The following is a 26,810-nucleotide window of genomic DNA, read 5'->3' on the forward strand; positions in this document are numbered from 1 at the left end:
ATGCCGCCGCCGCCACTGCCTCCTGGCTGGTTCCTGCTCTGGCTGGGCCTGATACTGGGCCCCATCTGTGCAGCTCTGGAATCTGCAGCACAGGCCAGCTCGGCCACAGGTGCCTCCCCCACTCTCGCGAAGATTGCAGGACTCCTCAGTCCTCTCCCTCCCCCTCCAGTTTTTCCTCCTTCCCTACCTATATCCATCCTTGCTTTGCTTGTTCCCTCCCTCCTAACAGTTCCTTCCATGTGCCTGTCTTTCCTTCCCTGTCTTCCTCCATTTTCCCACCCCCAATTTTCACTCCTGCCTAACCTGCATCCATCTTTTCTTCCTTCATCTACTCATGTCTCCATCCATCCGTTCTCCCTCTCTATGTCCATCCATCCAAACATTCTATTCTCTATCTCTGTCCTTTCCATCCCTCTGTCCTGTTTTTCCTTCCATACAAATATCCTTTTCTCCATCATTCCATACTTTATCAATCCATTCTTTTCTTACTGTCAGTCCATTCCTCCCTACTGCCAAATTGCCTTCTTAGCTTCCCTTCATTCATCTCGCCTTTCCTACCTTCCTCTGTTTATCCTTCCTCCATCCAACCATCTTCCATCCATTCTTCTCCTTTATCTTTCTCGTTCTCCCTTCCTGAATTATTCTTTCTTTTCTTCTACCTTTCATTACCTCACTCATCCAGGCTTGAGGCCATGGGCAAGACCTAACCCTGCTGCTCAATTCTCAGTCTTCCTCTTTAAAGCCCATCCCAAACCCTTGTTGAGGCCCAGGACTGAATGGACTATTAAAGTGCAGGGGCTAGCTGTGGGTTTCTCAGTACAGGGGAGGGGGAGTTTGGGTGTCAGTTCATCTGACCTTATGAAAGTATTACCTGTGCAGATGCTCTGAATGTACTACTCATCATTGTGGATGATCTGCGCCCCTCCCTGGGATGTTATGGGGATAAGCTAGTGAGATCCCCAAATATCGACCAGCTGGCATCCCACAGCCTCCTCTTTCAGAATGCCTTCGCTCAGGTAAGTTCCAGGAGCTTCTAGGAATGGGTTGTGCCTCCTTGTGCAAATAGGTTCAGGGGCCCTACAGATACTGTTAGGAAGTGCTGACTGCCAAGTACTTCCTTGAAAGAGAGAAGCATGGACAGGGAAATGGTAGTCAAGGAAATCTGGTTGTTCACTCAAAAGGAAGCTTGCACCTTCAAGGCTGTCCCTCCTTCATGAGTGGAGGATGCATCCTGGCCCTAATGTGCTCAGAGGAGAGCCTGGCCGGCTTTCTCCAAGAAAGAGAATTGCCTGGTGCTATATAATGCCATCTGTGGGTCTGGTGAATAAACAATGGGTGATGTCCAGCCAGCTGGCCTTCCTCCCACAATCCCCCTATTGGGGCTGTCCACAAGAACTTTGCCTGCTCTTGTGGTGTCTGTGGACACCGGCCTAGGAGAAGAGAAACATCTGCTGGTTTGAGTGGCTGACTGCTGCCTTCTCTTGCCAGGAAGATGCAATTTCTGGTACCTCGGTGAGGCCCAAATCCCACTGGGTGGCTTTGAGATGTGCATGACTCAGCCACCAGGCTGTTGCTGAGGACCTGGGGGAGGTTGCTTAGTTACCTGAGAGATCGCTGGCATATTTTGCTGTGATGACGTTGCCCTCTGCTTCTGCCTCCCAACAGCAAGCGGTGTGTGCCCCGAGTCGTGTGTCCTTCCTCACTGGTAGGAGGCCTGATACCACCCGCCTGTATGACTTCAATTCCTACTGGAGGGTGCATGCGGGAAACTACTCAACCATCCCCCAGTACTTCAAGGAGAATGGCTACGTGACCATGTCTGTTGGAAAAGTCTTTCACCCTGGTACTGCTCCATGCCCAAAGTCTGGGTTCCCTTCTTCCTCGCCTAGTGTGGGAGTCTCCTGCCAAGCTTGGGGCGTTCTCTGCAGAGTCCTCTCCTGGCTGTGCGCTCACTTGCATATCTGTGCACTGCTGCCTTTCTGGAAAAACCACTTCTCAACTTGGCTTCTTGTTTTTGGCAGAAGTGAAAAGAGTAGAGAGTTTGACTTCCTTTCAGAAGCTGAAGGTGGTTCTGTGGGGCTCCTTCGGCTCTGTAGGTGGTGGGAAAGGCACTGACTGGCTGGGGAGGTGGCCGTATTGGTTGTGAGCCCAGCTCTGGGGCTGACTTCTGACCTGCAGGGTCACTGTCTATAAAGGTAGGGGTGGGGCAAGCACATCTGAGGATGTGCCCTGCACGCAGTGCTGCTGTGTGAACTTGCTGCCTGGTAGGAGGGCTGAAGTTTAATGGGGCTCCTGCCCAGTCTCAGATAATATTGTCAGGAGTGTAAGCTGGTAATCAGGGCCTATAGGGAGCCAGAGATCACCAGTCAGACTTTGAACACTGTCCCTCATTAATGCAAAAATTAGAAAGTTGGACTATAGACAAAAAATTATCATTATTTATAGAAACAATGCATTATTATTTGACAAAAATTGGAAAATTTAACCTGAAGTCACTTTTAATTTCACTTACCTAAAAACTGCATTGTATATGTTTGTGTGTGTGTGTATATATACACACACATATTTATATATTATATCCTGAGTTATGTTCAACATTTCCCCCTTATGTTACTGCTTATAAAAGCCATTTTTAATGATAGCTTAGCAATGTAACTTACTGTTCTTTAATCCAAGGTTTCTTCAGGTTTTCACTGTCATGAACATTCCTAGAAGAAGAATGAAATGCTAATAGGCACTTACTAGTACTCGTAATCTGGATGCTTGGGTTCCTAATCTCAGCACTGTCACTTCTTAGCAGTTGGTTGACTTTAGGGGATTATTCATTCACTTTGAGTTAGATTCTTTGTCTGTTAAGCTGCAGGCATAGCTGTCTGGATCCTCCCAGGGGAGTATCTCAGTGTGGGTAGGTCTTGAATATGAAGGTGAGTTGAAAACAAGAGTTTCAAAGGAATGGTTGTGTTTATCATGAGAGGTTACAACTAAATCATCTTCAGTGGCATTCTCCTTGCATACTGGTTGTTTTGACAGACTTGGCATTTTTCTTCTAGAGCCTAACTGGCCAGTCTAGGTTGAGGATAGCATTTAGCTGGGTAGTGAGGCCAAGTTCAGAATGTAAATCTGCCAGAAATAATATTATACAGTTTAAATCCTAACAACAATGAAATGTTTGGCAGTTTGGCCACACTGTCATAACATCCCATGCCTGAATGTAGTTGAGGGAAGCTATAGTTTTAGAGTAAGGAATACAATACAGTAGAGGGAAGAGTCTAGACTTCAGGAAGAAGGCCGAATGAGGCCTGAGTGGTGTTGCTTGACCTCCTTATTTACATTTGGGGCTGTGCATTTGGTGTTCACCCTAGAGAACAACAGATTTGTGTGCAGTCCTTGGAAACATATATTCCAACTGGGCTATTCTTTTTTTTTTTTTTTTGAGGGCCTACGGATGGAACCCTGGGGCATTCGACCTCTGAGCTACACCTCCTGCCCTATTTTTTATTCCTTATTTTGAAACAGGGTCTCACTTAGTTGCAGAGGGCCTCAGCTAAGTAGCTGAGCCTTTCTGCAAACTGTGATCCTCTGGTCTCAGCTTCCCAAATGCTGGGACTACAAGTGTGCATCACCACGCCCGGCTTGGGGGTATTCTTAAAACCTTTACTGTCAGGGTTGGAACTTCTCCAGGATGGTAATAGCTACCACTGAGTGCTAGGTACATGGCATTTAGTGTGCTGGCCTCTTACTTTCTCTCAACAACAAGCAAGGGACTTTTTTCATAATCATCCTCATTTCTGGAGGAGGAAATTGAGGATTGCACAGTTCAAGGATCTTGCCCAAGTGTGCATGGGTTTTCAGGGACAGTGTCCAGATTTGACCCTACATTTGTATGCTTCCTTTGTGCTCCTCTCACCTTGCTTGCTGTACCATTAGTCCCTCTTGTTCCCTGCCCTCCATTCCTACCTCTTTGGATGCTCCTCTTTGGAGCCCCAACATGCCATTGTTCTGGGGATGTTCTTTCTCCCTTGATCCTGTCTGTGATATTCTCTATGCTTTTCCAGACTTATCCCTAGAGGTAGCACTTTCCTTCAGATCCCTTTCAGATCCTGTTGACTCCTAAAGGCCTACCCTACCAAATCCTCACCTGATTGGTAGCTCTTGTGGATCCCCTATTGCAGGGCATTTATGTGTTATTGACAACTGGCCATCCTTATCTGGTATTATCTGGTGTTATTTTGTTTCCCCGGGTAAACTAAAGTATTTATCTTAGGGGTGAGTTCCTACTTCACAACTGAACACTTGAACTTGAAGTCTGAAGGCATGGGTTTGAGTCCTAGTTCACTTATCTAGTATCTGGTTGGCAATGAGCAAGGTGCAAATCTCTGAGCCCCTTTCTCCTTGTCTTTCCTGGTCGTACAGATGTCGCTGCTGCCTCCTCCATAGGGCAAGTGAGAGGCTCCAGTGTGTGCTGCTCTAACAGGCTGGTTAACCTTTCCCTCACTCCAGGAACGTCCAGGGTCCCTTCCACAGAGCTTAGCGCAAATTCCCAGAGTTTAGGGATCAGTAAATCAGATACTTATTATTCAAATGGAGACCTAGAGAGTTTGCTTTGGTGGGGGATATCTTATCATCTGGCCTAAAGTTCTGATTTTATAGATGAGGAGACTGAGGCCTAAACAGGGGAAGGTCCATTTACTCAGTTGCTTACAAAGTTGTTTTTTTATTTAATTTTCAATTTATTGATAATAATTTTGTTATATATTTAAAGTGATTCATAGTAATACATAACATTATTTGGTCTTTTAATTTTAATTTGGGAGGATTAAGCATCAAAAACTTCATGTTTTATTTAACAAATTTTTTTTCTTCTAAGGTATATCTTCCAATCATAGTGATGATTCTCCATATAGCTGGTCTTTCCCCCCTTATCATCCCTCCTCAGAGAAGTATGAAAATACTAAGGTAAGCTTTTAAAGATAAGACATGTTTGAGAAAGAAGCATTTGTTTTTGTCTAGCAAATAAACTGTTGTGTATACTGAATGTTCTTCCAAGATGGTACTGCCATGGATTTTGTGGTTTTCATTTGTGAATGTTGGCATATTTAGCATTAGGCCTAATGGGAGCAGTCTAGAAGCTGATATGACTCCATGTTCTAGAACCATAGGCTCTAGTGTGTTAGACTTACTTAATGGTTCCTTGGTGCTCACTCTAAATGAAGTTTTGAGCTGAAGGTTATAAAATATGCTGAAATATTGAGGGAAAAGGGAGATCTAAATTCCAGATACCTTAGCCCAAATACCAAAGTAGTTTTTTTGTTAATGGGGATTGAACCTAGGGGCATTCTAACTTTGAGCTACAACCCCAACCCTTTTTATTTTTGAAACAGCATTGCACTACGTTGCTGAGACTAATCTCAAAGCTGTAATTCTCCTGTTTCAACCTCCCAAGTACTGAGATTTCAGGTATCTCACCATGCCTGGCTTATCTGATTGTATTGGGCCTAGTGTATATGTTTAGCTGCTGAGACTTCTTTTTTTTATGTGTGTGGGACTAGAGATGGAACCCAGGGGCATTTGACCTCTGAGCTATATCCGTGCCCTATTTTTTATTCTTTATTTTGAAGTAGGGTCTCACTGAGTTGCAGAGGGCCTAAGTAACTGAGGCTGTCCATGAACCATGATCCTCCGATCTCAGCCTCCCAAATGCTGAGATTACAAGTGTGTATCACGCCTGGCTGCTGAGACTTTTCATAAGAGAGATTTCAAATTTTAGAACATTATCAGAAAAAAAGAATCTACAGAAAAACTTAATCTTGGTTTGAAAGAATCCCCAATATATACATCAAACTAAAGCCCAAATTTAAGAAACCAAGAAAACCAGCTTGAGAACTAAAAAATGACATGCTCCCATGAGATTTTTAGAGACATCATGTGGGGAAAGGCGAGAATTTGAGAGTGGGGTGGAAAGTGGTATTCTGCATTCTTAAGAAACTTTGCATTTTAGAATAAAGTAAAATTTGAGGTCTCTGGCCTTTTGTTTGTGGCTTGAGTAGAAACTGAATGAGGTTGGAAGACTTCTACCTTAATTCCGCAATTCTGGAAGGCCCTGTTGGTACATTTTCATGGATCTTGCATACAAATGTCAGGCCCCTGTTCCTTTCCCTCTACCCTCTTCATTCCTTTTCAAGGTGATGAATCTTACTGTACCCCCTCCATTGCTGCAGCCCCTGTGTATAGAGGGTGAACAGGTAGTCTGAGGCATACCCTGAGTTTCCGTGCTTTGGGTGTGGGCTGAGCATGGAAAAGTTGTGAAAAGACACAGCTATTTTAAATGGGGCAGCAGCTGATATGGCCCATAGAAGTCATGGTCAAAACTGACTTTGGCCTTGTGGCCAGTATGACTGATCTGAAAAAATGAAGCAGTAGGTTTCATTCAGAGTATGGTATACCCAGTTACTGAGAAATTCTATGGACTGTCACCTTAATCTCTTAACTTGGACCTTGTCATTTACAAGTCTTAATCTGTCTTTGAAATTTTAGAGTTTTTTCTTTAAAAAATACCATACACAGCCGGACATGGTGGCCCACACATGTAATCCCAGTACTTGAAAGTCTGAGACAGGAAGATCGCAGGTTTGCAGCCAGCTTTATCTACTTAGTGAGGCCTTCTGCAACTTACTTGGATCAATGCCCAGTATTGCAAAAATTACCATATAATGCTCAGTTAAAGCATGTTTTTAATATATTCATAGAGTTGTACAATCACTACCCAAACCAACTTTAGACCATTATCATTGCCCCTAAAACAAACTGTACTCATTACCTTTTTTTAATTCTCACTTTCTTATTTCTTCTCAGTCTTCTACCTATGACATCAACTGATCTTTCTGTGTCTGGACTTGCCTATCTAGGATATTTCATAAAAATAGAACAATTCAATATGTGACTGTGTCTAGCTTCTTTCATTTAGCATACTTTTGGGGTTCAGCCACATAATAATAATATATTTATTTTTGCGGGTCTGGGGATGGAACCCAGGGGCATTCAACCTCTGAGGTATACCCCCTGCCCTATGTTTTTTACTCTTTATTTTGAAACAGGGTCTCACTAAGTTGCAGAGGACCTTACTGAGTAGCTGAGGCAGTCTGCGGACCTCAATCCTCTGGTCTCAGCCTCCCGAATGCTGGGATTACCACATCCAGTTTCAATAATATTTATCAATATTTCATTCTTTTTATGGCTGCATAATATTCCATTGTATCACATTTTGTTCACCCATTTACCACTTCACGGATATTTGAGTTGTTTCTGTTTTTTGGCTATTAGGAATAATGCTGCTATCAATATTAATGTACAAAGATTTTTGTGGGCATTGAAAGTTTCTTTCTTGGGTGTATAATTAGGGATAGAATAGTCATAGAATAACTATGTTTAACTGTTTGAGGGATCGCCAGGCTATGTTTAAAGTAGATTGTCATTTTGCATTTCTAAGAGCAATACATAAGTGTACAATTTCTCCACATTCTCGCCAATACTTGTTAGCTACTATTTTTAAAACCTATAGTCAGGTGGGAATGGTGGCACATGTTTGTAATCCTAGTACTTGGAAGGATCATGGTTCGCAGATGGCCTTAGCTCCTTTAATGAGGCCTTAGTGAGACCTTATTTCAAAATAAAGAATAAAAAATAGGACTAGGGGTGTACCTCAGAGTTAGAATGCCCCAAGTTCCATCCTTAGTATTATAAATAAATAAATAAATAAATATAAATAAATAAAATCTATAGGCAGCCAGGTATAGTGATACACACCTTTAATTCCACTACTTATGAGGTTAAAATAGAAGAATCACTACTGCTGAGACTAGGTTCAGCAATAGTGAGGCTCTCAGCAACCTAGCAAAACCCTGTTTAAAAAAATAGCCATCCTCATGTGGGTAAAGTGTTATCTCACTGTGGTTTTGCTTTGCATATTCCTAATAACTAAATATGTTAAACATATTTTATATGCTATTAAGCATTTGCCTATCTCCTTTGAAGAAATGTCTACTTAAATCCTTTATGCATTTTATTTTTCATTTTATTTTTTTGTGGTACTGAGGTTTCTGGAAACCCTTCAACCTCCGGGCTACACTCCCAGACCTATTTTATATTTCTTTATTTGGTAACAGGGTCTCTTAAGCCAGCGCGGTAGGCTTCGAACCTGTGCGATCCTCCTGTCTCTGCCTCCCAAGTGCGGGGATTACAAGCGTGTGCTACCACACCCGGCTAAATCCTTTATACATTTTAGTTGGCTTATTTATCTTTTTATTGTTGCATTGGAAATAATTAGTTATAACCTAGAGACAGGATTAGCAGCAAGAAGCTTAAGTGTTGTGGATATCTGGATAATGCCTGCAAAAGAGGAAATACTTCTCTTGGTTCTACTTCTTATGTGCCTCTTTATTCTGAATGACTAACACATAGGAGCTGGTGATGTGAACAATAAATCTCTGTGTGTGTATCCTGTGTGACTTCTATTTTTGCATTTAAAAAGCTTATGTTACATAATTTTGTTTTGAAAGACATGCAGAGGGGAAGATGGAGAACTACATGCCAACCTCCTTTGCCCTGTGGATGTGGCAGATGTGCCCGAGGGCACCTTACCTGACAAACAGAGCACCGAGGAAGCCATACGATTGTTGGAAAAGATGAAAACATCCACTAGTCCTTTCTTCATGGCTGTTGGGTATCATAAGCCACATATTCCCTTCAGATACCCCAAGGTGAAGAGCTAGCTGAGGGCCCTTGACTATGTTATTTGTTGAAGGAGAGATCTGTGTAATGAAGGTGGTGTATCATGCTATTCCGACACCAGGGATGTCTGATGGGCACTCATATACTCAGTGGAGCAAAGATGGGAATAAGAGGCCAATGTCAAGTAGTCTTGGGGCCTGTAATAATCTTGTAATTAATGCTTGACTTTCCACTTCCTTCCACTGAAGGATTTTATTTCCATTCCTTGAATACATTGTGAAAATGTTGGGTGGGATGATGAGATCATCATAGAGAAGTGACTCAGAGCCTCCAAAAACCTGTTATTCCTCAACTACCTTTGCCCCTGTGAGCCTGTCACATCATACCCCATAAGCATAGGATGTAACAGTGCTTGTTGGAACCTCAGATCCTACACTTGCTTGTATATCATTTAGAGCACATAGTCTTTTCTTTTTTATATTCTTTTTCAGTTTCTCCATGTTATGTTTTCTCTGGGCCAGAGCAGCTAAGCTTTTTGGCTTAACAAAGCCTGTCACTCACTTGTAATGAGAGTGTAAACCAGAAGTTATGTTCTTTAAAGTTGCAGGTGTCTTGCTTTGACTGGCCTTCCTAGCAGGAACTGTCAGGCTCCTTGATAGAAGCCTGTGAGACTCATTTCTTCTGCCTCTTTGCAAAAAAGACTTCACACAGCCAATTTGACTGCCAAGCTTTGAAAGCCCTGCTTATAAGGCTGGCCCTTGGCTGGCATCTGGGAATGTTGATTTGGGGGTTGTTCCTACCATTCCCAGAGCTGATAAAGAGTGGCTCACTATGCCTAAACTGTTCAGGCAAAGATTGTGGTCTATGCTGAACACCTGCTTTCCTTCTGAGGGCCTAGATATTTGATATATTCCATGTATAGATTGCCTATATGATTAGCCCCAAATCAAAACTGGGTGCTGAGGCTTTAATGAGCTTCCTTCATTGGTGGGATTTTACACATGTTGTCACGAAACTCATTGCTGGAACAGCGAAGAGCATCCCTTCTGCTCTAATAAACCCTAGCTGTGAGTGTGACTGTAGAGTCCCATGAGTTCTCCTAGTGAATTACTGGTCTTGAAGGTAGTTTTGGGAATCTACACCTCACCACAACTTTGTGGGTTGGGAGTAAGAGAGAAAGGCGACTATCTTTTAGAGGGAAAAGAGCTGTTGCTTGGTTTGTAGAAAATGGAAATTGCATGATCTGGTTGCTATTAGGATCTCATGTGGGATACCTAAGGCCTGACTTCCGGGGAGGGATGAGTACCTGGAGAGTAATAGTGGGCCACCATGTGAATGCATCACAGGCAATATAAACACCCACAGAACCACAGCTTTATGCCTTTTACAAATGATTGATTGAAATCCCAGTGGCCCTGTATATCTTTCCCTTAGGAATTTCAGAAGTTGTATCCCTTGGAGAATATCACCCTGGCTCCTGATCCCCATGTTCCTGATGGCCTACCTCCTGTTGCATACAACCCCTGGATGGACATCAGGCAACGGGAAGACATCCAAGCCTTAAACATCAGTGTGCCCTATGGCCCAATTCCTGTGGATTTTCAGGTACCAAGATCATACTTTGGTGATGTATCAGGCTCTGATGGCATGATGTCATTGGCGAATCCATTTTCTTAGTATCTCTACCCATAATGTCTTTTTTTTTTTTGGTACTTGGGGTGGAACCCAGGGGCTTTCTACCTCTGGGCTATACCCCCAGCTCTATTTTATAATTTATTTGGAAACAGGGTCTCACTAAGTTGCCAAGACCCTCACTAAGTAGCTGAGGCTGGCTTCGAACCTGTGTGATCCTCCTGTCTCAGCCTCTCAAGTGCTGGGATTATACGCATACGCTCCCACTCCCAGTGTAATATCTTTTTACTTGTATGTATGTGTGTGGTACTGGGGATTGAATCCAGAGGCACTCTACCTCTGAGCCAATCCCCCATCCTTATTTTACTTTTTATTTTTAAACAGGGTCTCACTAGTTGCGGAGGGCCTCACTAAGTTGCTGAGGCTGGCCTCGAACCTGTGATCCTTCTGTCTCAACCTTCCAAATAGGGATTATAGGCATGTTCCAGCACTCCCAGCTCCCCATAATGTCTTACTGAGAAACTTCTTTGTGCAAGACTTTGTGTGAGTTCTGGGCATAGGATATTCTGTAGGTTCTTAGTCCATGGTCATTGCTGGGTAAATCAAGAATCTTCTGACCATGTCTTAGCTTGCAAAAAAATGGACCATCTGGAGATTTGGTGACTTGTTGCAGGTAGGCCAGGGGTGAGGAAAAAGTCTGGGTGAACATCCCTAATCCATAGAGGATGCTGTTTCATATGGGTGATAGTTCATTCATTATAGGATATGGGCAGCTCTCTAGCAGTTTGCTCACTTTGATGGTAGTTGCAGGTTCATTCTGTGGGAATGCCTACATTGGCACCTGTCAGTCTTGGAATGGCTGGGTGACCTGGGCCTTGGCACAGAGGGAACTGGGACACTATAATGGCCAGTGCTGTCCAGCTGTGATGACTGCTATCTCTTTGCCATGATATGGGGGCAGAGCATCCACAGAATTAGAATGGTCATGCTTATTCGTCATCTACCATTTCCTATGTGAGGACAGAATACATGCTGACAACTGTTCTTTCTGGAAACTTCTATATGTTGCTCTGCCTTTCTCTACCACATGAATACTGAGACAGACAGGCTATAGTGGATGGAAGAGGGTGGTGTTTCAAGTGTGCTTCCTGGAACACCTGCATCAGAATTGCTGAGTTTTTAATAGAGTCCTGGCTCACCCAGACTTATGGAATTTGAAGCTGGAAATTAGGCTCAAGAACTGTATTTCCCCTAAAAAACACACCAGGTAATTCTAACGCACTCAGAAGTTTGAGAACCACTGCTAAAGAATATGACTTAAAACAAACAAAACCAACGCATAGAGGCATCTCTTTTTATCCAAACCTATTTGGCTCCTGAGTTTGCACAGCCAGAGTTTGAGGGGTGAGGGACATGTTTTCTTCAAATCTATTTGATTCCTGAATTTTTTTTTTTTGGTGGTACTGGGGGTGGAACCCAGAGGCTTTCTACGTCTGGGCTATACTCCCAGACCTATTTTATATTATATTTGGAAACAGGGTCTTACTAAGTTGCTGAGAGCCTCACCAAGTAGCTGAGGCTGGCTTTGAACCTGTGCAATCCTCCTGTCTTAGCCTTCCAAGCACGGGGATTATAAGCGTGCACCAGTATGCCCAGCTGAAAAGTGGTTAGGATCTGGAAAGCAACAAACATGCCAGTTTTTTTTTTTTTTTTTTTTTTTTACTAACTTGGTACTAGAGATTGAACCCAGGGGGCATTCTATCTCTGAGCTATACCCTAACCCTATTTTATTTCTTAAATTTGAATTAGGGTCTCACTAAGTTGCTTGAGGACCTTGATAAATTGCTGAGGCTGGCCTGGAATCTTCTGTCCTTCTGTCTCAGCCTCCCAAGTACTTGGATATGACTGCTGTGTTATCAGCGATGAGTACATGTTTGTACACACAAGTTTTTTACCCCAATAAGTTGTATGAATATAATGCACCAATAAAGAAAAAATAAAAAAAAAATAAAAAGGTGGCTTGAATTGAAGCTCTGATTACTGCGCCTGGAAGCTTTATTAGTGACAGTAAAAATCCATCCTTCTGGGTCTTGACCTTTCCTGAACTCTCTATTACCACTGTCTCCTTGTGGATGAGCCTCACCTCTTCCTCTGCTCTGCTTCCTCTTTTCCCCCACATCTGCTATATATTCCCAAATTCCTCTCAAATCAACCTGTCCTCTGGATCCTTTAGCACATCTTTATGATCTACTGCTATGGTTCTTTATTTCTGTGTGTACTGGAGATTGTACCCAGAGGCATTCTACCTCCAAGCTACACCCTCAGTCCTATTTTTTTTCCTTTGAAACAAGGTCTCCCTAAGTTGCTGAGGCTGTCCTCACACCTGTGATTCTCCTGTCTCAGCCTCCCAAGTACTGGGAGTATAGGCATGTGCCACTATGCCTGGGTCTTGCCATGTTTTATTTATTCAATAAGTATGTTGAGCACTTCTTAAGTGTCTAGAAGTGACCTAGTAAAATTTGTCCAAAACTCCTGGAATTGGTGTGTTGTTTTTACCATAGTCCTCTTGCACATCATCTGTAGCCCAGATCACATCACCTACTTTTCTTGCAAGAGCTCAGTGACTCCTGTAGTCTGCAGCCTGGGACCTCCACTCCCTAGAGGGAACTGCCAGGTCCATAGAATCTGGTCCTGACCAATCTTTTCAGTGTATCTTGACTCGCTTTGTCCTCCCATGTTATTTTCTAGCCCCAAACATGTCCTGCTATTTCTCAATTCTACACTATTTCACATACCACCAGCCCCTGCTTAGAATATCCTAACCACCTTTTGCCTGATAACAAGCACCTCTTCTTCAGTGCAGACTCCTGTCAAGCCTTCCTTGATTTCCCCAGGCAGACTTTCTTATTTACTGCTTTATCTCTAGGGTTCAGAATAGAAAGAAGGGACTATACTTATGTAGGACACAGCTATCCTAACAGGTGTCTTTAGTTTCTAGGAGGACTAAAGTTTTCCACGTTACAAACTGAAGACTATCCCCCAGAAAGTCTTAAGTAGGCCAGGGTTTAGCATAATCATTCTAGAAGGCTAGATATGTATCTCTTGTCTTCACCACAAGCAGAGAATGGGGAAAGTCTCATGATTGTCCTTACACTAGCAGTGATGAGAAGCTGGCAGGTCCTGCTGAAAAGGCAGTGGAAGCTGAGGCTGATATGATAGTTCATCAACTCCCTAAGTATTGGTGAACAAGGCTGATGGTGAGTCATTCCAGGAGGGGCCAGTGGCTCCTTTACTTTGAGGTATGACCTGGCTGTCCCTAAATATCTGTTTTGGACTCAGGGAATCTGATTGCTCTCTTGTTTCTCCATTGTTCTTCAACCTACTGAGAGTTTTTTTTAAAAGGACCTGTATACGACAGACATGGTACATGAAGCAATTGTCATCTCTTTATGAATTCAAAAGTGGGTGAAGGCAAGTCCTTCCAAGGTCCATTGTTATTGGTGAAATTCTGTCCTCCTAAAAGATAAATTGAAATACTAACCCTTCATACCTCACAGTGTAGCCTGATTTAGTAACAGAATCCTTGCAGGTATAATCAGTAAAGATGAGACCACACTGTTAAGAGCAAGTTCCTAATCCAAAACGACTGGTGTCCTTATAAAAAGAAGAGAGAGTGACCCATGAGAGGAGCCCCAGGTAGGAATTGGAATGAAGCAACAGCAAGCCAATTAACATCAAGGATTGTAGCTACCACCAGAAGCTAGAAAGAGCTAGAAGCTTCAGACAGATATGGCCCTTCCAATGTCATGATTTCAGATTTCTGGCTTCCAGAGCTGGGAGCCAATCTGTTTTAGGTGTTTAAGCCACCTAGTTTATGGTATTTTGTTATAACAGCTGTAGAAAATGCAGCTGAGTTGTAACTTTGGTGGACCCCTCATCAGAGCTTCTAGGGGACTGTGCATGGAGGGGCTGAGGTATCAGTTTCTTTGTACATGTTCATCTTCTGGGACTTGCCAGAATATGTGAAGGAGACAAAAAAGAGCAGTAAGTGACATACACCTGCAATGGTCAGTGTGTTAAAGTGAAAGCTGGTTCATTTAGAAATAAATCTGTAGACCTGAAGAGTGTGCTGTGACTCAGCAGGTGTGAGGACTTGCAGAAGGTAGGGAAAGGGTGTTACTTTTTGATAGAGCGTGTCAATGGAGGGTTTGAGATTGGGAGAGATTCTCAGGCAGACAATATCTCTGTGGATGCCCACAGCAATTAAAATTGCAGTCACTCTCATTATTGATTCTTTTTCACTTGCAGCGGAAAATCCGCCAGAGCTACTTTGCCTCTGTGTCCTATTTGGATACACAGGTGGGCCGCCTTTTGAGCAAATTGGATGACTTTCAACTGACCAGGAACACAATAGTTGCATTTACTTCTGATCATGGTAAGCATTTTGAAATACCCTGGTGAGTCACTCAAAGCATCTTAACTTTCCTGCAAAACATGTTTCTTTAAATCGTCATATACATAGGCATGTTCTCTGTCATGAATCAGCAGTGCCTTGAGTACAGGTTCTTGGATGCTTTTATGATAAATGTGTTGGTCCTGGAACATCTAACTTGAACACTTGTGGGTGAAACAGGCTAGGAGGGCCTTGTAGCAACTCTTTTTTTTCTTGGTGAACTGAGCAAGAACCTTCAATTTGTGTGGGAGAGCTCTTTTGTCCCATTTAAAAATTTTTCTTTTTGTGTGTGATACTGGGGAGTGAACCCAGAGGAATCCTATTTCCGAGCTACACTCCAAACCCTATTTTATTTTATTTTTTTTGGTGGTACTGGGGTTCCTGGAAGCCCTTCTGCCTCCGGGCTACGCTCCCAGATCTATTTTATATTTTTGAAACAGGGTCTCTTACGCCAGCGCGGCTGGCTTCTAACCTGCGCGATCCTCCTGTCTCCGCCTCCCAAGCGCGGGGATTACAAGCGTGCACCACCACGCCCGGCACCAAACCCTATTTTTAACTCTTTATCTTGAAACATGGTCTCACTAAGTTGCAGAGGGCCTCACTAAATAACTGAGGTTGGCTGTGAACCCATTATCTTTCCTGGGATTACAAATGGACACCACGACACCTGCCATTTAAAAAAAATTACTGGTGCATTTTAGTCATATATCTTAATGTAATACAGGATGGTAGAGGCATACATGCACACATCACTCATTTAGCCCTTCCTCAGTTCCTTACTCCATTTCCTCCCCCTCCCTCCTTCTCAAGTTTGGCTTAGTGATTGACTTTGATATGTTTGTGAATGTACATCATGTACATTAGGGAATTTCCCTCTTCCCTTCTCCCATCCTCCTCAGTTAGGTTGCCTATTTGCTTATCCCATTTTAAGGTAGAGGGGTGGAGCTTTGTTTTTCTTGGGAAAATCCAAAGCAATCCTGGTAGATTGTTGTCCTTCCTGGCTGGACATGTCATATCCTTATCCCCACTGCCTTCTCTGCTAAGAGATTAGGCTTCTCAATTCTTTATCTCTTCTTAGATCTTTTTCCCATTTTTGCAAACATGGAATCATTATTTTAAAACCTGCTTTTAAATTTGAAAATTTTTCAGTATTCCCAAGAGTGGAAAATAAAATAGCACCCCCAACTCTTATTCACTTCATCTTTTCTAATTCCCTCTACCCCTGAACAATTTTGAAATAAATCTGATATGGTTCTGTTTTCTGATTTCTATACTTAAAATATAAAAATATTAACTAAGCATAACAACAATACCTTTATCATTCTTTAAAAAGGAAAATATTCTTTCAGATTATTAAATATGAAATGGACCAGGCATGGTAGCACATGCCTGTAATCCCAGTACTTGGGAGGCTGAGAAAGGAGGATCACGGGATACAGCTGGGGGTTAGAAGAGTTAGAAGGCCCCTAATTTCAATCCCTAACACTGCCACTTCCCCCAAAAAACTGAAATGAGTCAGTAGTAAATCATAATTTGACTGTTGTGAAATAAAAAATAAATCATATAATACGGGGACAAAATGTTCAGTTTTCTTAGGCCATCTGCCCAGGAATAATGGGTGCTGACAGATTGGGGCTCCATCTGATAGGCATTGGTTATCCCCATACATACTCAAGGATACTCAAGGATATTTTATTATACATGTTCATGTGTGCAACATATAGCATATTGTAAGACATGGTTGACTGTACTATGTGTATTGTTATGTGAATTGACTTAACAATGTCCTAAAGAGTTTTCCTGTTATTTCTCACAGGCCTTATTTTCCTTTTTAGAGGTCTATTGTATCTCATTATATATGGAGGTACCATAATTTTTCACAAATTCTTAATTATCTGCAATTTGCTTCTCAGTGCTCAGCTTCTTCTTTTTTTTTTTTTTTTAACTCAGGCACACTCTTTGCTCTTAGGCGCTTCAGTTAATTACAATAACCCATCTCAAAGTGCCCTCTTGAAATGTCCTATATGAGAACCACCAGGAATCTGGTAAAATATGTTGGTTTCTGTATATTTGCTTAGGAACCAACAGGTGTGTCATGAGAATGTACACTTTAATAAGAATCTCTGGTGGTTCTGACTGCTTCTCTATCTCACAATTCTGAGACCACCCTTTGTTGCCTTGTCCTCTTCCCAGGTCTCTGGGGCAGAAGACAGAAATCTTCTGAGCTACCTGTCAGGAGCCTTGACTTTTTATTCCCCCTTGTCTCAAGATAGGCCCCTAGGTTCTCATATCCATTGGCTCTCCTTTCTCCTGTATATGTTCCTGGATACAGCAGCCAAGACTGAAGCCCAGCATAAGACGGATGAATTCTGTGCCCAGAGTCCACAGCCAACTACTGAGTGTTCACTTTGTGTCAGACTCTGTGCTGGACCTGGGGCCTGCCTCTGCATGGTGCCAGGTGGCACAACATTGCCACTAGAAGCCTGCAGGCTCAGGGTGCTCAAATTTGCCAGAGAAAGCATGGCTAGTATACCTTTAAGGCCTATGCATGTATCCCAGTTAGACTTCTAGGGTCTGACTCTTGAAGTCCCACTCCTGGGGAACTCCACTGTCCTGTATCAAAGGCTTCTCAACCCTCTACTTTCAGGCTCCTGCCACATGGGCACAATTTGACCTCAAAGCTGGTACCCTAGGAGTCTACTGCCTCCTAGAGAGAGTGACCATGTGGAGGTGCAGGGTGTTCTTCACCCAGCCCATGGAGCTCATGGACTATGGAAACCACCTCACTGAGCTCCCCTGCATTATTCAAAAACTCCTATCCAATTCCTAGCACTATTAGCCAGAGGGAGGGAGGGAGGAAGGGAGATGCAGCAAGCCAGCTCTTCAACCTTCACAGGTGCTTAGAGCCCTTGAGCATCTATGCTTGGCCTCAGATCAGCTTTGATTACTCATGGGTGAGAAGTTCCTTTCAACTTGGAATCTTCTTAGGCAAGCACTGCCAGTTCAAAACAGGTTCCAACCCTCTTCTAGAGACCACAGTCACTCAGAGGCTGGGACTTCATTTACAGCCCCAAACACTTGAGTGAGTCAGTGGAGTCTCATGCTGGACTCTGCATCATTCTCTGTCCAATGCAAGCAGATGTGGCTGTGATAGGTAAAGTACAGATGTATTCAATGTATTTTTAATTAATTTTCATGTCTCAGGTTGTTTTTCTAAACATGAAATATTCTATATACAGTCTGTTATGTATAGTTTTTATATAAAAATGGAGCTCAAACTTACAGAAATTAAGAATTCTCTTTTGCTGTGTTTTAGTTTAAAGTCTGTTTTGTGGGATATCAGGGTTGCTACCCCTGCTCTTTTTTGGTCACCGTTGGCATGGTATATCTTTTTCCATCCTTTCACTTTCAGCCTGTGAATGTCTTTGGCTATGAGGTGAGTTTCTTGCAGACAGCATATATTTGGATTATGTTTCCTAATCCACATTGCCATTGCCAGTCTATGTCTTTTGATTGGTGAGTTAAGTCCTTTGACATTAAGAGATATTATTAAAATATGATTTTTGTTTTCTGCCATTTTGTGTTCTATCTACTCTTGGGTGGTTTGATCTTTCTTCTTTACTTAAATGGCCCACTTATTAACTTCCTCTCTTCTCTGATTCTGAAGTCTGCTTCTTTTTTCTTCCTTATGGATTCTTTAAGAATTTTCTCTAGTGTTGGCTTTGAATTCATGAATTTTTTGAGATTCTGTTTATCCTGAAAGACTTTGGTTTCATCATTGATCTTGAATAGTAGTTTTGCTGGATAGATTAGTTTGGGCTGGAAGTTATTTTCTTCCAGGGTCTGAATCATGTCGTACCAGTCTCTCCTAGCATTCATGACCTGGGTTGTATAGTCTGGGGTGATTCTTATTGTTTTGCCTCTATATGTCACCCGTACTTTTGTTCTCACTGCTTTTAAGATTCCTTCCTTAGCCTCTATATTGGTCATTTTGGTTATTATGTCACTTGGGGAGGTCTTTCTTTGGTCCTATCTCAGTGGAGTTCTGTATGCCTCCTGGACATGAAGGTCCAAGTCTGATACCCAACAAAACAGACTTTAAACTAAAACACATCAAAAGAGACAAATCAGGGCACTTCCTTTTTATTAAAAGGAACAATACACCAAGAAGATATAATGATAGTAAATATTTATGCCCCAAATGTGGGTGCAACCACATTTGTAAAACAAACCCTTCTGGACATAAGATCCCAAGTAGACCCAAATACAATAATTCTGGGAGACTTTAATATGCCTCTCACACCACTGGATCGATCTTCAAGGAAAAAGATGAGTAAAGACACTTTAGAACTAAAGGAAACCATAAACCAAATGGACCTAATAGACATTTTCAGATTATTTAAGCCAGGAACTACAGAATACACATTCTTCTCAGCAGCCCATGGAACATTCTCCAAAATAGACCACATCCTTGGACACAAAGAAAATACCAGCAAACTCCAAAAATGTAATATAATTCCTTGCATCTTTTCAGACCAAAACGGAATAAAAGTAGAAATCAACAACAGGAAACTCGAAAGAAAGTATTCAAATTCATGGAGAATGAATGATACACTATTGAATGATGAATGGGTAAGAGCAGAAATTAGGGAAGAAATAAAGAATTTTATGGAAACAAACGAATACAGAGATACAACCTACAAAAATCTATGGGACACCATGAAGGCAGTATTAAGAGGAAAGTTTATTGCATTGAGTGCCCACATAAGAAGGACAGAGAACCAGCAAGTAAAGAACCTAATGACACAACTCAAGGACGTAGAAATTCTGCAACAGTCTATTCCCAAAGCCAGCAGAAGGCAAGAAATCATCAAAATTAGAGCAGAAATAAATGAAATAGAGAACAAAAAAACAATTCAAAGAATCAATAAAACAAAAAGTTGGTTCTTTGAAAAGATTAATAGAATTGATAAACCCCTTGCCATCCTAACCAAAAGAGAATTATCTCAAATTATCAAAATTAGAAATAAAAAAGGAGATATCATCACAGATAGTAACCTTCCTACACTCAGCCAAGAGGACATAGCAAGCCTAAACCAACCAATAACAACCAAAGAAATAGAAACGGCAATAAAAATTCTTCCACCAAAGAAAAGCCCAGGCCCAGATGGGTTCCCAGCTGAATTCTACAAAACTTTCAGTGAACAACTAATACCAATACTTCATAACATGTTCCGGGAAATTGAAAGAGATGGAACTCTCCCAAATTCCTTCTATGAGGCCAGTATCACGTTAATCCCCAAACCAAATAAAGATACCTCAAGAAAGGAAAACTAGAGACCAATATTCTTAATGAACATAGATGCAAAAATTCTAAACAAAATACTAGCTATACGCATTCAAAACTTTATCAAGAGAATAATACATCATGACCAAGTCGGTTTCATCCCAGAAAAAATAAGGCTGGTTCAACATACGCAAATCAATACATGTTATTCACCACATAAATAGAACCAAGAACAAAAACCACATCATCATAGCAATAGATGCTGAAAAAGCATTCGACAAAATCTAACACCATTTATGTTAAAAACACTGCAAAAAATTGGGACAGAAGGAAAGTACTTCAACATCATTAAGGCAATATACTGTAAACCCAAAGCCAACATTATATTGAATGGGGAAAAACTGCAAGAATTTCCGCTAAAGTCAGGAACAAGACAAGGATGCCCACTATCAGATACACTCCTTTTCAATATAGTCCTTGAGACTCTTGCTGCAGCAATCAGACAAGAGAAGGAAATCAAAGGAATTCACATAGGAAGAGAGGAATTAAAATTATCCTTATTTGCAGATGACATGATGCTTTATCTGGAAGACCCAAAGAACTCAACCAAAAGACTTCTGGAGCTGATTGACAAATTCAGCAAAGTCGCAGGTTACAAAATCAACCTAAAGAAATCAGTGGCTTTTCTTTATGCCAACAACGAATCCACAATGAAAGAAACAAAAAAGAAATTAAGAATTCTCATTTTGGAGCATGAAAACCATCTTTTGCAAAAAAAAATTTTTAAATGTATTTTATTGGTGCATTGTGGTCATACATTTGAGTGGAGTACAAGATGATAAAGGCATACATGCACACATCACTCACTTAGCCCTTACCCAATTCCCACCCCATTTCCTCTCCCCTTTCTTCTTTTCATTTTTGGCTTAGTGATTGATTTTGGTATGTTTGTGAATGTATATCATGTACATTAGAGAATTTTTCTCTTCCCTTCTCCCATCCTCTTCAGGTAGGTCACCATTAACAGATGAATGAATTACAAAACTATGGGATATGTACATAGTGGAATTTTACTCAGTCATAAATAAGCACACAGTTATGTCATTTACAGGGAAATGTTTGGAACTGGAGAACATTATGCTAAGTGAGATTAGTCAGTCACAAAAAATAAGAAATCAGATGCCATTCCTAATATACAGAAGCTAGGAAGAAAATGGGTCATAGAAAGAACTCTAGATGAAGAAGGAGGAACTATAGATGTGCAAAAGATGTTTTCTTTTCTTTTTTTATTTTTTGGTGGTACTGGGGTTTCTGGAAACCCTTCTACCTCTGGGCTACACTCCCACACCTATTTTATACTTTTTTTTAAAATTTGGAAACAGGGTCTCTTAAGCCAGCGTGTCTGGCTTCAAACCTGCGTGATCTTCCTGTCTCCACCTCCCAAGCGCAGGGATTATAAGTTTGCCCTATCACGCCCAGCAGCAAAGGATGTTTTAAATCAGTGTTGAGGCTTATTTTAAAATTTGTGTTAAGGGTTTGTACCTCAAGTTTTTTTTTTTCTCCACATAAAGTATGTCTTTAAAATGAGAAAGATTTCCTTGTCTTATGGCACAGTTCTGCAGTCAGTGTTTTGGTGGTTCAACTACAAAAGTGAAAACTTTGGTTTTTGTGTCGTGTGTCAAAAGACATCCAGGCATGGGACAGGGCAGTGTCGATTTCAGGGTCCCTATCTACTTGAGAATGAGCTATGGGGTATAGCTGAGAGGTAGATCACATATAAATTATAGGTTTGATCCTCTGCACCAAAAGAATTATGAACCTGTCTTGGAAGGGGGATTTGTCTGCTTGACAGGTCTTGCAAAGCCCAATATAGATGTATAGTGCCAGTAGTTTGATAAAGAAGATATTTTACTTTGAGAATTTAATCCGTTTCACTTTTAAAGATTTCATCATGGAGGATAAATCTCTCATTTTGATTAATGTAGTATTCAAGTCAAATCATCTCTTTTGTGGTAATTCTAAAGGAGCTCCCTCAAGGTGACAAGTTACTTCTTCTGGCCTTTACAATAGGAATATAAATGTGGCTAAAATAAATAAGCTATAATATGTTATTTTATGTCTTTCTGTGTTTTTTATGATCCAGGATGGGCCCTAGGCGAGCATGGAGAATGGGCCAAATATAGCAATTTTGACATCACTACCCGAGTGCCCCTGATGTTCTATGTCCCTGGAAGGACATCTTCATTTCCAGAAGAAGGAGAGAAACTTTTCTCTTACCTCAATCCTTTTGATACCACCTCAGAATTGATGGATCCAGGTATAAAATATACTGAAGTGATATATTGCTTAGTAGTTAGAATGCCTTTAGTTTATAGAAGAACCACGTTCTGGGTCACAAGGTGTAGGCTTTCACAGTTCCTGTACCTACCCTCTGTTAGAATGCCTTCTCAATATTGTTTCCTAAGCACTTTCCATGCACTGGGTCAGGGAGGATTGGCCAAACCAGAACTGACAAGTATGGTTGCTGTCCATGAGAAGCCTTGGAGGTGTGTGGGATAAAGGAGTAAGTGATATTCACAAGATGGGAAAGGAAGGCTGTTGTAGAGGTGATGACAGCAAACTCCATAGTTTTCCCCTTTGAGGAAGGGGCTTTCTCCACAGATGAGCAGAATCTTTAACCTGCATACTTTGGCAGGATTATGGCTCATCTTGAGGGTAATGTTTTCCATTTTGGCAGCTCATTAACCCAGTGAACTGCTGGGTCTGTAATATCCACCAGGTGACTTGGCTCTATGCTCCCCAACAGTGGGGTCAAGTTAACTTTGACTTGTGTTAAGTTTACTTTGACAGGTGCCAGTACTTCAAAGCTTTGAAAACAGTATCCTTTTTGCCCACATGGGGTGAACTATGTGTGCTCTTGTAAGTTGTATCTTGACTTGATCTGCACAATGCATTTCAGAGGCTAATTGTGTACTTCAGATTGCACTTGCTCTTCTTGGACTGCGAACCCAAGTTACCCCCTTTCTACACTTACATATTTAATTCATTTTTAATGTCTAAATCTCATGCCTTTTATTGATTTTTGTTTAAATTTTCTTGGTTTTAGATCATCATTCTTGTTTGTCTGGCTCTTGGAGTTTGCTTTATACTGCTCAATTTTATTTTTTGTACATTTGATTTTTTGACACTGCATGTTCTGTCTTCTTTCACATCATTGATAGAAAGGCCAGCCAGGTTCAAGGCATGATTTTAGCCCTTTGTTTGCTGGGAGAAATATTCTGACAGGTGAGAATCTTTTTTGAAACATTTGTGGGGATAGGTTCAGCAAGTTATAAATCCATGTAACTACAAGAACATCCAGATATTTTCAAATTTTATTTTATTTTGTTTATCACAGACTGTCCTACTTGGCCAGACTAACATACTTCCAGCTGAACTTTTTCATCTTTAGCCTTGGCTTTGACATTCTTCTTAGAAAGTGACAGTAGTCATTCAGGCCTCAAATTATGGAATAATTTCAAACTGTCCTTCTCTCATATCCCATACGCAATATGTAGTCTGTCAGTAGGCCTGTAATTCTCTATTTGGAATCTGTCCCTGCCCCTTATCACCACCTCCACAGCCACAAGCCTCTTTTCTGAACCACTGAGGCAGCTTGCTGAAAGGTTTCCTTACTTCTGCCCTTGATCCTCTAGAGTGTTTCCTTCTCAGAGCAGCCCAAGTGATCTCTTTCATTTCTGAGGCAGGAGTTGAAGATGTAACTCAGTGTTAGAGCTCTTTTCTGGCATGTAACAAGGCCCTGGGTTCCATCCCCAGTACCAAAAAGTTCCAAGGCAGTTCTTACCACAGCCCTACTCAGGAGCCTCCTATGTTGCCATCTTACTCATCAGTGAACTCAGAGTGGCTGACAAGGCCATAAGTGATCTTATCCTCCATCGCTCTGAGTTCCCTTTTTGACATATATTCAGGAAAGTTGTCCTATGCAATGCCTCATTGTTTTCTCATGATTCAATTCAAGGCAAACAGATTTGATCGGTGTACTACGTTTAATGTTATATCCTCTAATTACTTCACAGTGGGGATACTTTATGACAATCTGTGCCATTGTTAGAGAAGCTAAGTTTGATCACTTGATTAAGTTAATAGAATCAAATCTTGCCATTTTGTTTTGTTTTATTTTTTGGCGGTACTGGGGCCCCTGGAAAGCCTTTAAAGTATGTATTTTCAAACTTTCTTTACTTTTTTTCTTTTCCTTATTAAGTATCAAGAAAGTGAAATTGGGCATTATAAAGCAGACTCTTAACTATTCAGAAAGGCCAGAATGTCAGCAAAGCTATATCGGTTTTAACAGGGATCAATAAAAGTACAAGTATTTAGTATTTAAAGGTGGATGGTCCACAATGAAATACCACTTCACAATCATTAGGGTATTTATCAGTGAAATTCAGAAAACAAGTGTTGATAAGGATGTGGAAAAATTGGAACACTTGTGTATCAATAGCAGGACTATAAAATGGTACAACTACTGTGTATAATAGTTTGGTAGTTCCTCAAAAAATTAAATTTATGACTACCATATTATCAAGCAGTTCTACTCCCAGGTATATATACCACAGAACTGAAAATAGGTATTTAAATAAAAACTTTACCATAAACATTCATAGCAGCACTGTATTTATCCACAATAGCCAAAAAGTAGAAGCATCCTAAGTGTCTATTGAAGAATGCATAGATATACACAATGTAATGTTATACATACATTATATTATTCAGCTTTCAAAACAAGAGGAATTCTAATCCATACTACAACATAGATGAATTTTGAGTGCATTATGCTAAGTGAAATAAGTCAGAGAGATAAATTCAGTATGGTCCCATTCAGGTACAGTCTCTACAGTAGTAAAAATTCATAGAACTAAAAAGTAGAATGGGGGCTGCCATTTGCTAGGTGTGGAAAAATGGGGAGCTGTTGTTTAATGTAGACAGTTTCAGATGTATAAAATGAAGAGTTCTGGAGATAAATTATGGTGATGGCAGCTCAATGATATGAATACGTAATATGACTGAATTGTCCATTATAAGGGCTTACGAATGTACATTTTATGTTTTCTGTATTTACCTTATTAAAAAAAAGATGAATGAAATGCAGACATTCAGAAAGGAGCAAACTATTTGGTGATCTTGTGAGACTCAGAATACATCTGAACAGACATTTACCCAGGAGTTGTAGCTTTAATTTAGGAAGCTTGTCTGAATCAATTATTATACTGGTGGTTTCAAACTGTAGGCAGTAGGCTGGAGACACCTCAATTTTGCTTCGTATCATGGAATTGGATGAATAGGTAGTGGAGGGTGAGGTGTTCAGGTGGTGATATTTCTATACTTTTTTATGCTAAAAATAATGTAAAACAACAAAAAAGTGTTTTAAGTCAAAAAAGAAAATTATGTGTTTTCTGGGGTCAAGACAGGTTCCTTCATTCATCCTGCCTGCTGTGGCTTCTTTCATGTAATAGATTCATTCAGTTGTGTCACTTTTGTTTCAGGCAGTCAAGCCATGGACCTCGTGGAACTTTTGTCTCTTTTTCCTACGCTCCCTGGACTTGCAGGACTGCAAGTTCCACCTCGCTGTCCTGTTCCATCATTTCACATTGAGCTGTGCAGAGAAGGCAAGAGCCTACTGAACCATTTTCGATTCCATGACTTAAAAGAGGATCCACACCTGTTTGGTAATCCCCGTGAGTTGATTGCCTATAGCCAGTATCCCCGGCCTGCAGATTCCCCTCAGTGGAATTCTGATAAACCGAGTTTAAAAGATATTAAGATCATGGGCTACTCCATACGTACCATAGACTATAGGTACACTGTATGGGTTGGCTTCAATCCTGATGAGTTTCTGGCTAACTTTTCTGACGTCCATGCAGGGGAACTGTATTTTGTGGATTCTGACCCATTGCAGGATCACAATATATATAATGACTCCCAACATGGAAAACTTCCCCTATCATTAATGCCTTGAGTTTTGCCAGACACAGAGGGTAGATTTAACATGCTCCCTTCAAGCTAGAATAGGCATTGAGAATAGGCATTAGAGATAGATATTTTATCAATACCTGTAATATTAGAAACAGCCTGAGGGGTAGGTAATCAAAACACACATCAACTATTTGACCTAACAATATGTGACAGCCAAAACTTTTCACTTAGTTGTTATTAATTACAGTTGGTAATTAGATTGGGGCTGGTCTGAACATTTTTCTCTTGTTCTAAAATGTCATAATTCAGTTATTTAACAAGTACAAAGTGAACAATGCAAAATTATGTTATACTTTTGCATGTTAAGACCAAACTAAGAAAACATTATACTCAAGAAATGTTTAATTATTTGTTGAATTGAGTACATTTCAAAAAGTAACTATATATCAAATTAATTTCTAACCTGAGTTCCTTGTTATTTTGTTTATAATTTAATAATAGAAGATAAATTTAAAAATATTTCAACATGTAGTTCACCTTTCTTAGATATAAAATAAAGTAATAATTCTAAAAGCCAGTACTTTAAACTCTGTTTTCAGTTTCTAAGACCAAAATATTTTACTATCCAATGATGAAATATGCATGAAATGATTAATTTATTATTTCTATATCAAATAATAATGCTAAGTAGATTAGAGGCATGAAATGTACGGGAAATTATGTTAAAAAGTTTCAGAT

General features: G+C 40.8%; 1 protein-coding gene across 3 annotated transcripts; it reads left to right on the forward strand.

Annotated features, from left to right (window-relative positions):
• Positions 1-26,115, forward strand: IDS (iduronate 2-sulfatase; the record flags this gene model as incomplete). Of its 3 annotated transcripts, none has more annotated exons than XM_080719203.1 (9): positions 1-109; positions 880-1,016; positions 1,666-1,843; positions 4,868-4,956; positions 8,556-8,756; positions 10,162-10,351; positions 14,591-14,794; positions 22,243-22,416; positions 25,643-26,115. In XM_080719203.1, the coding sequence occupies 9 exons, from the start codon at positions 1-3 to the stop codon at positions 26,113-26,115; spliced, it is 1,755 nt and encodes a 584-aa protein (XP_080575329.1). The 3 variants fall into 3 exon arrangements, with proteins under 3 accessions (XP_080575329.1, XP_080575330.1, XP_080575331.1); XM_080719204.1 differs by having other exon boundaries at positions 10,162-10,332; positions 14,668-14,794; XM_080719205.1 differs by having other exon boundaries at positions 8,565-8,756; positions 10,162-10,332; positions 14,668-14,794.
• Between the last annotated feature and the right edge of the window lie 695 nt (positions 26,116-26,810).

This window comes from Muscardinus avellanarius (assembly GCF_963383645.1).
Source record: "Muscardinus avellanarius genome assembly, chromosome: X".
Lineage (NCBI taxonomy): Eukaryota > Metazoa > Chordata > Mammalia > Rodentia > Gliridae > Muscardinus > Muscardinus avellanarius.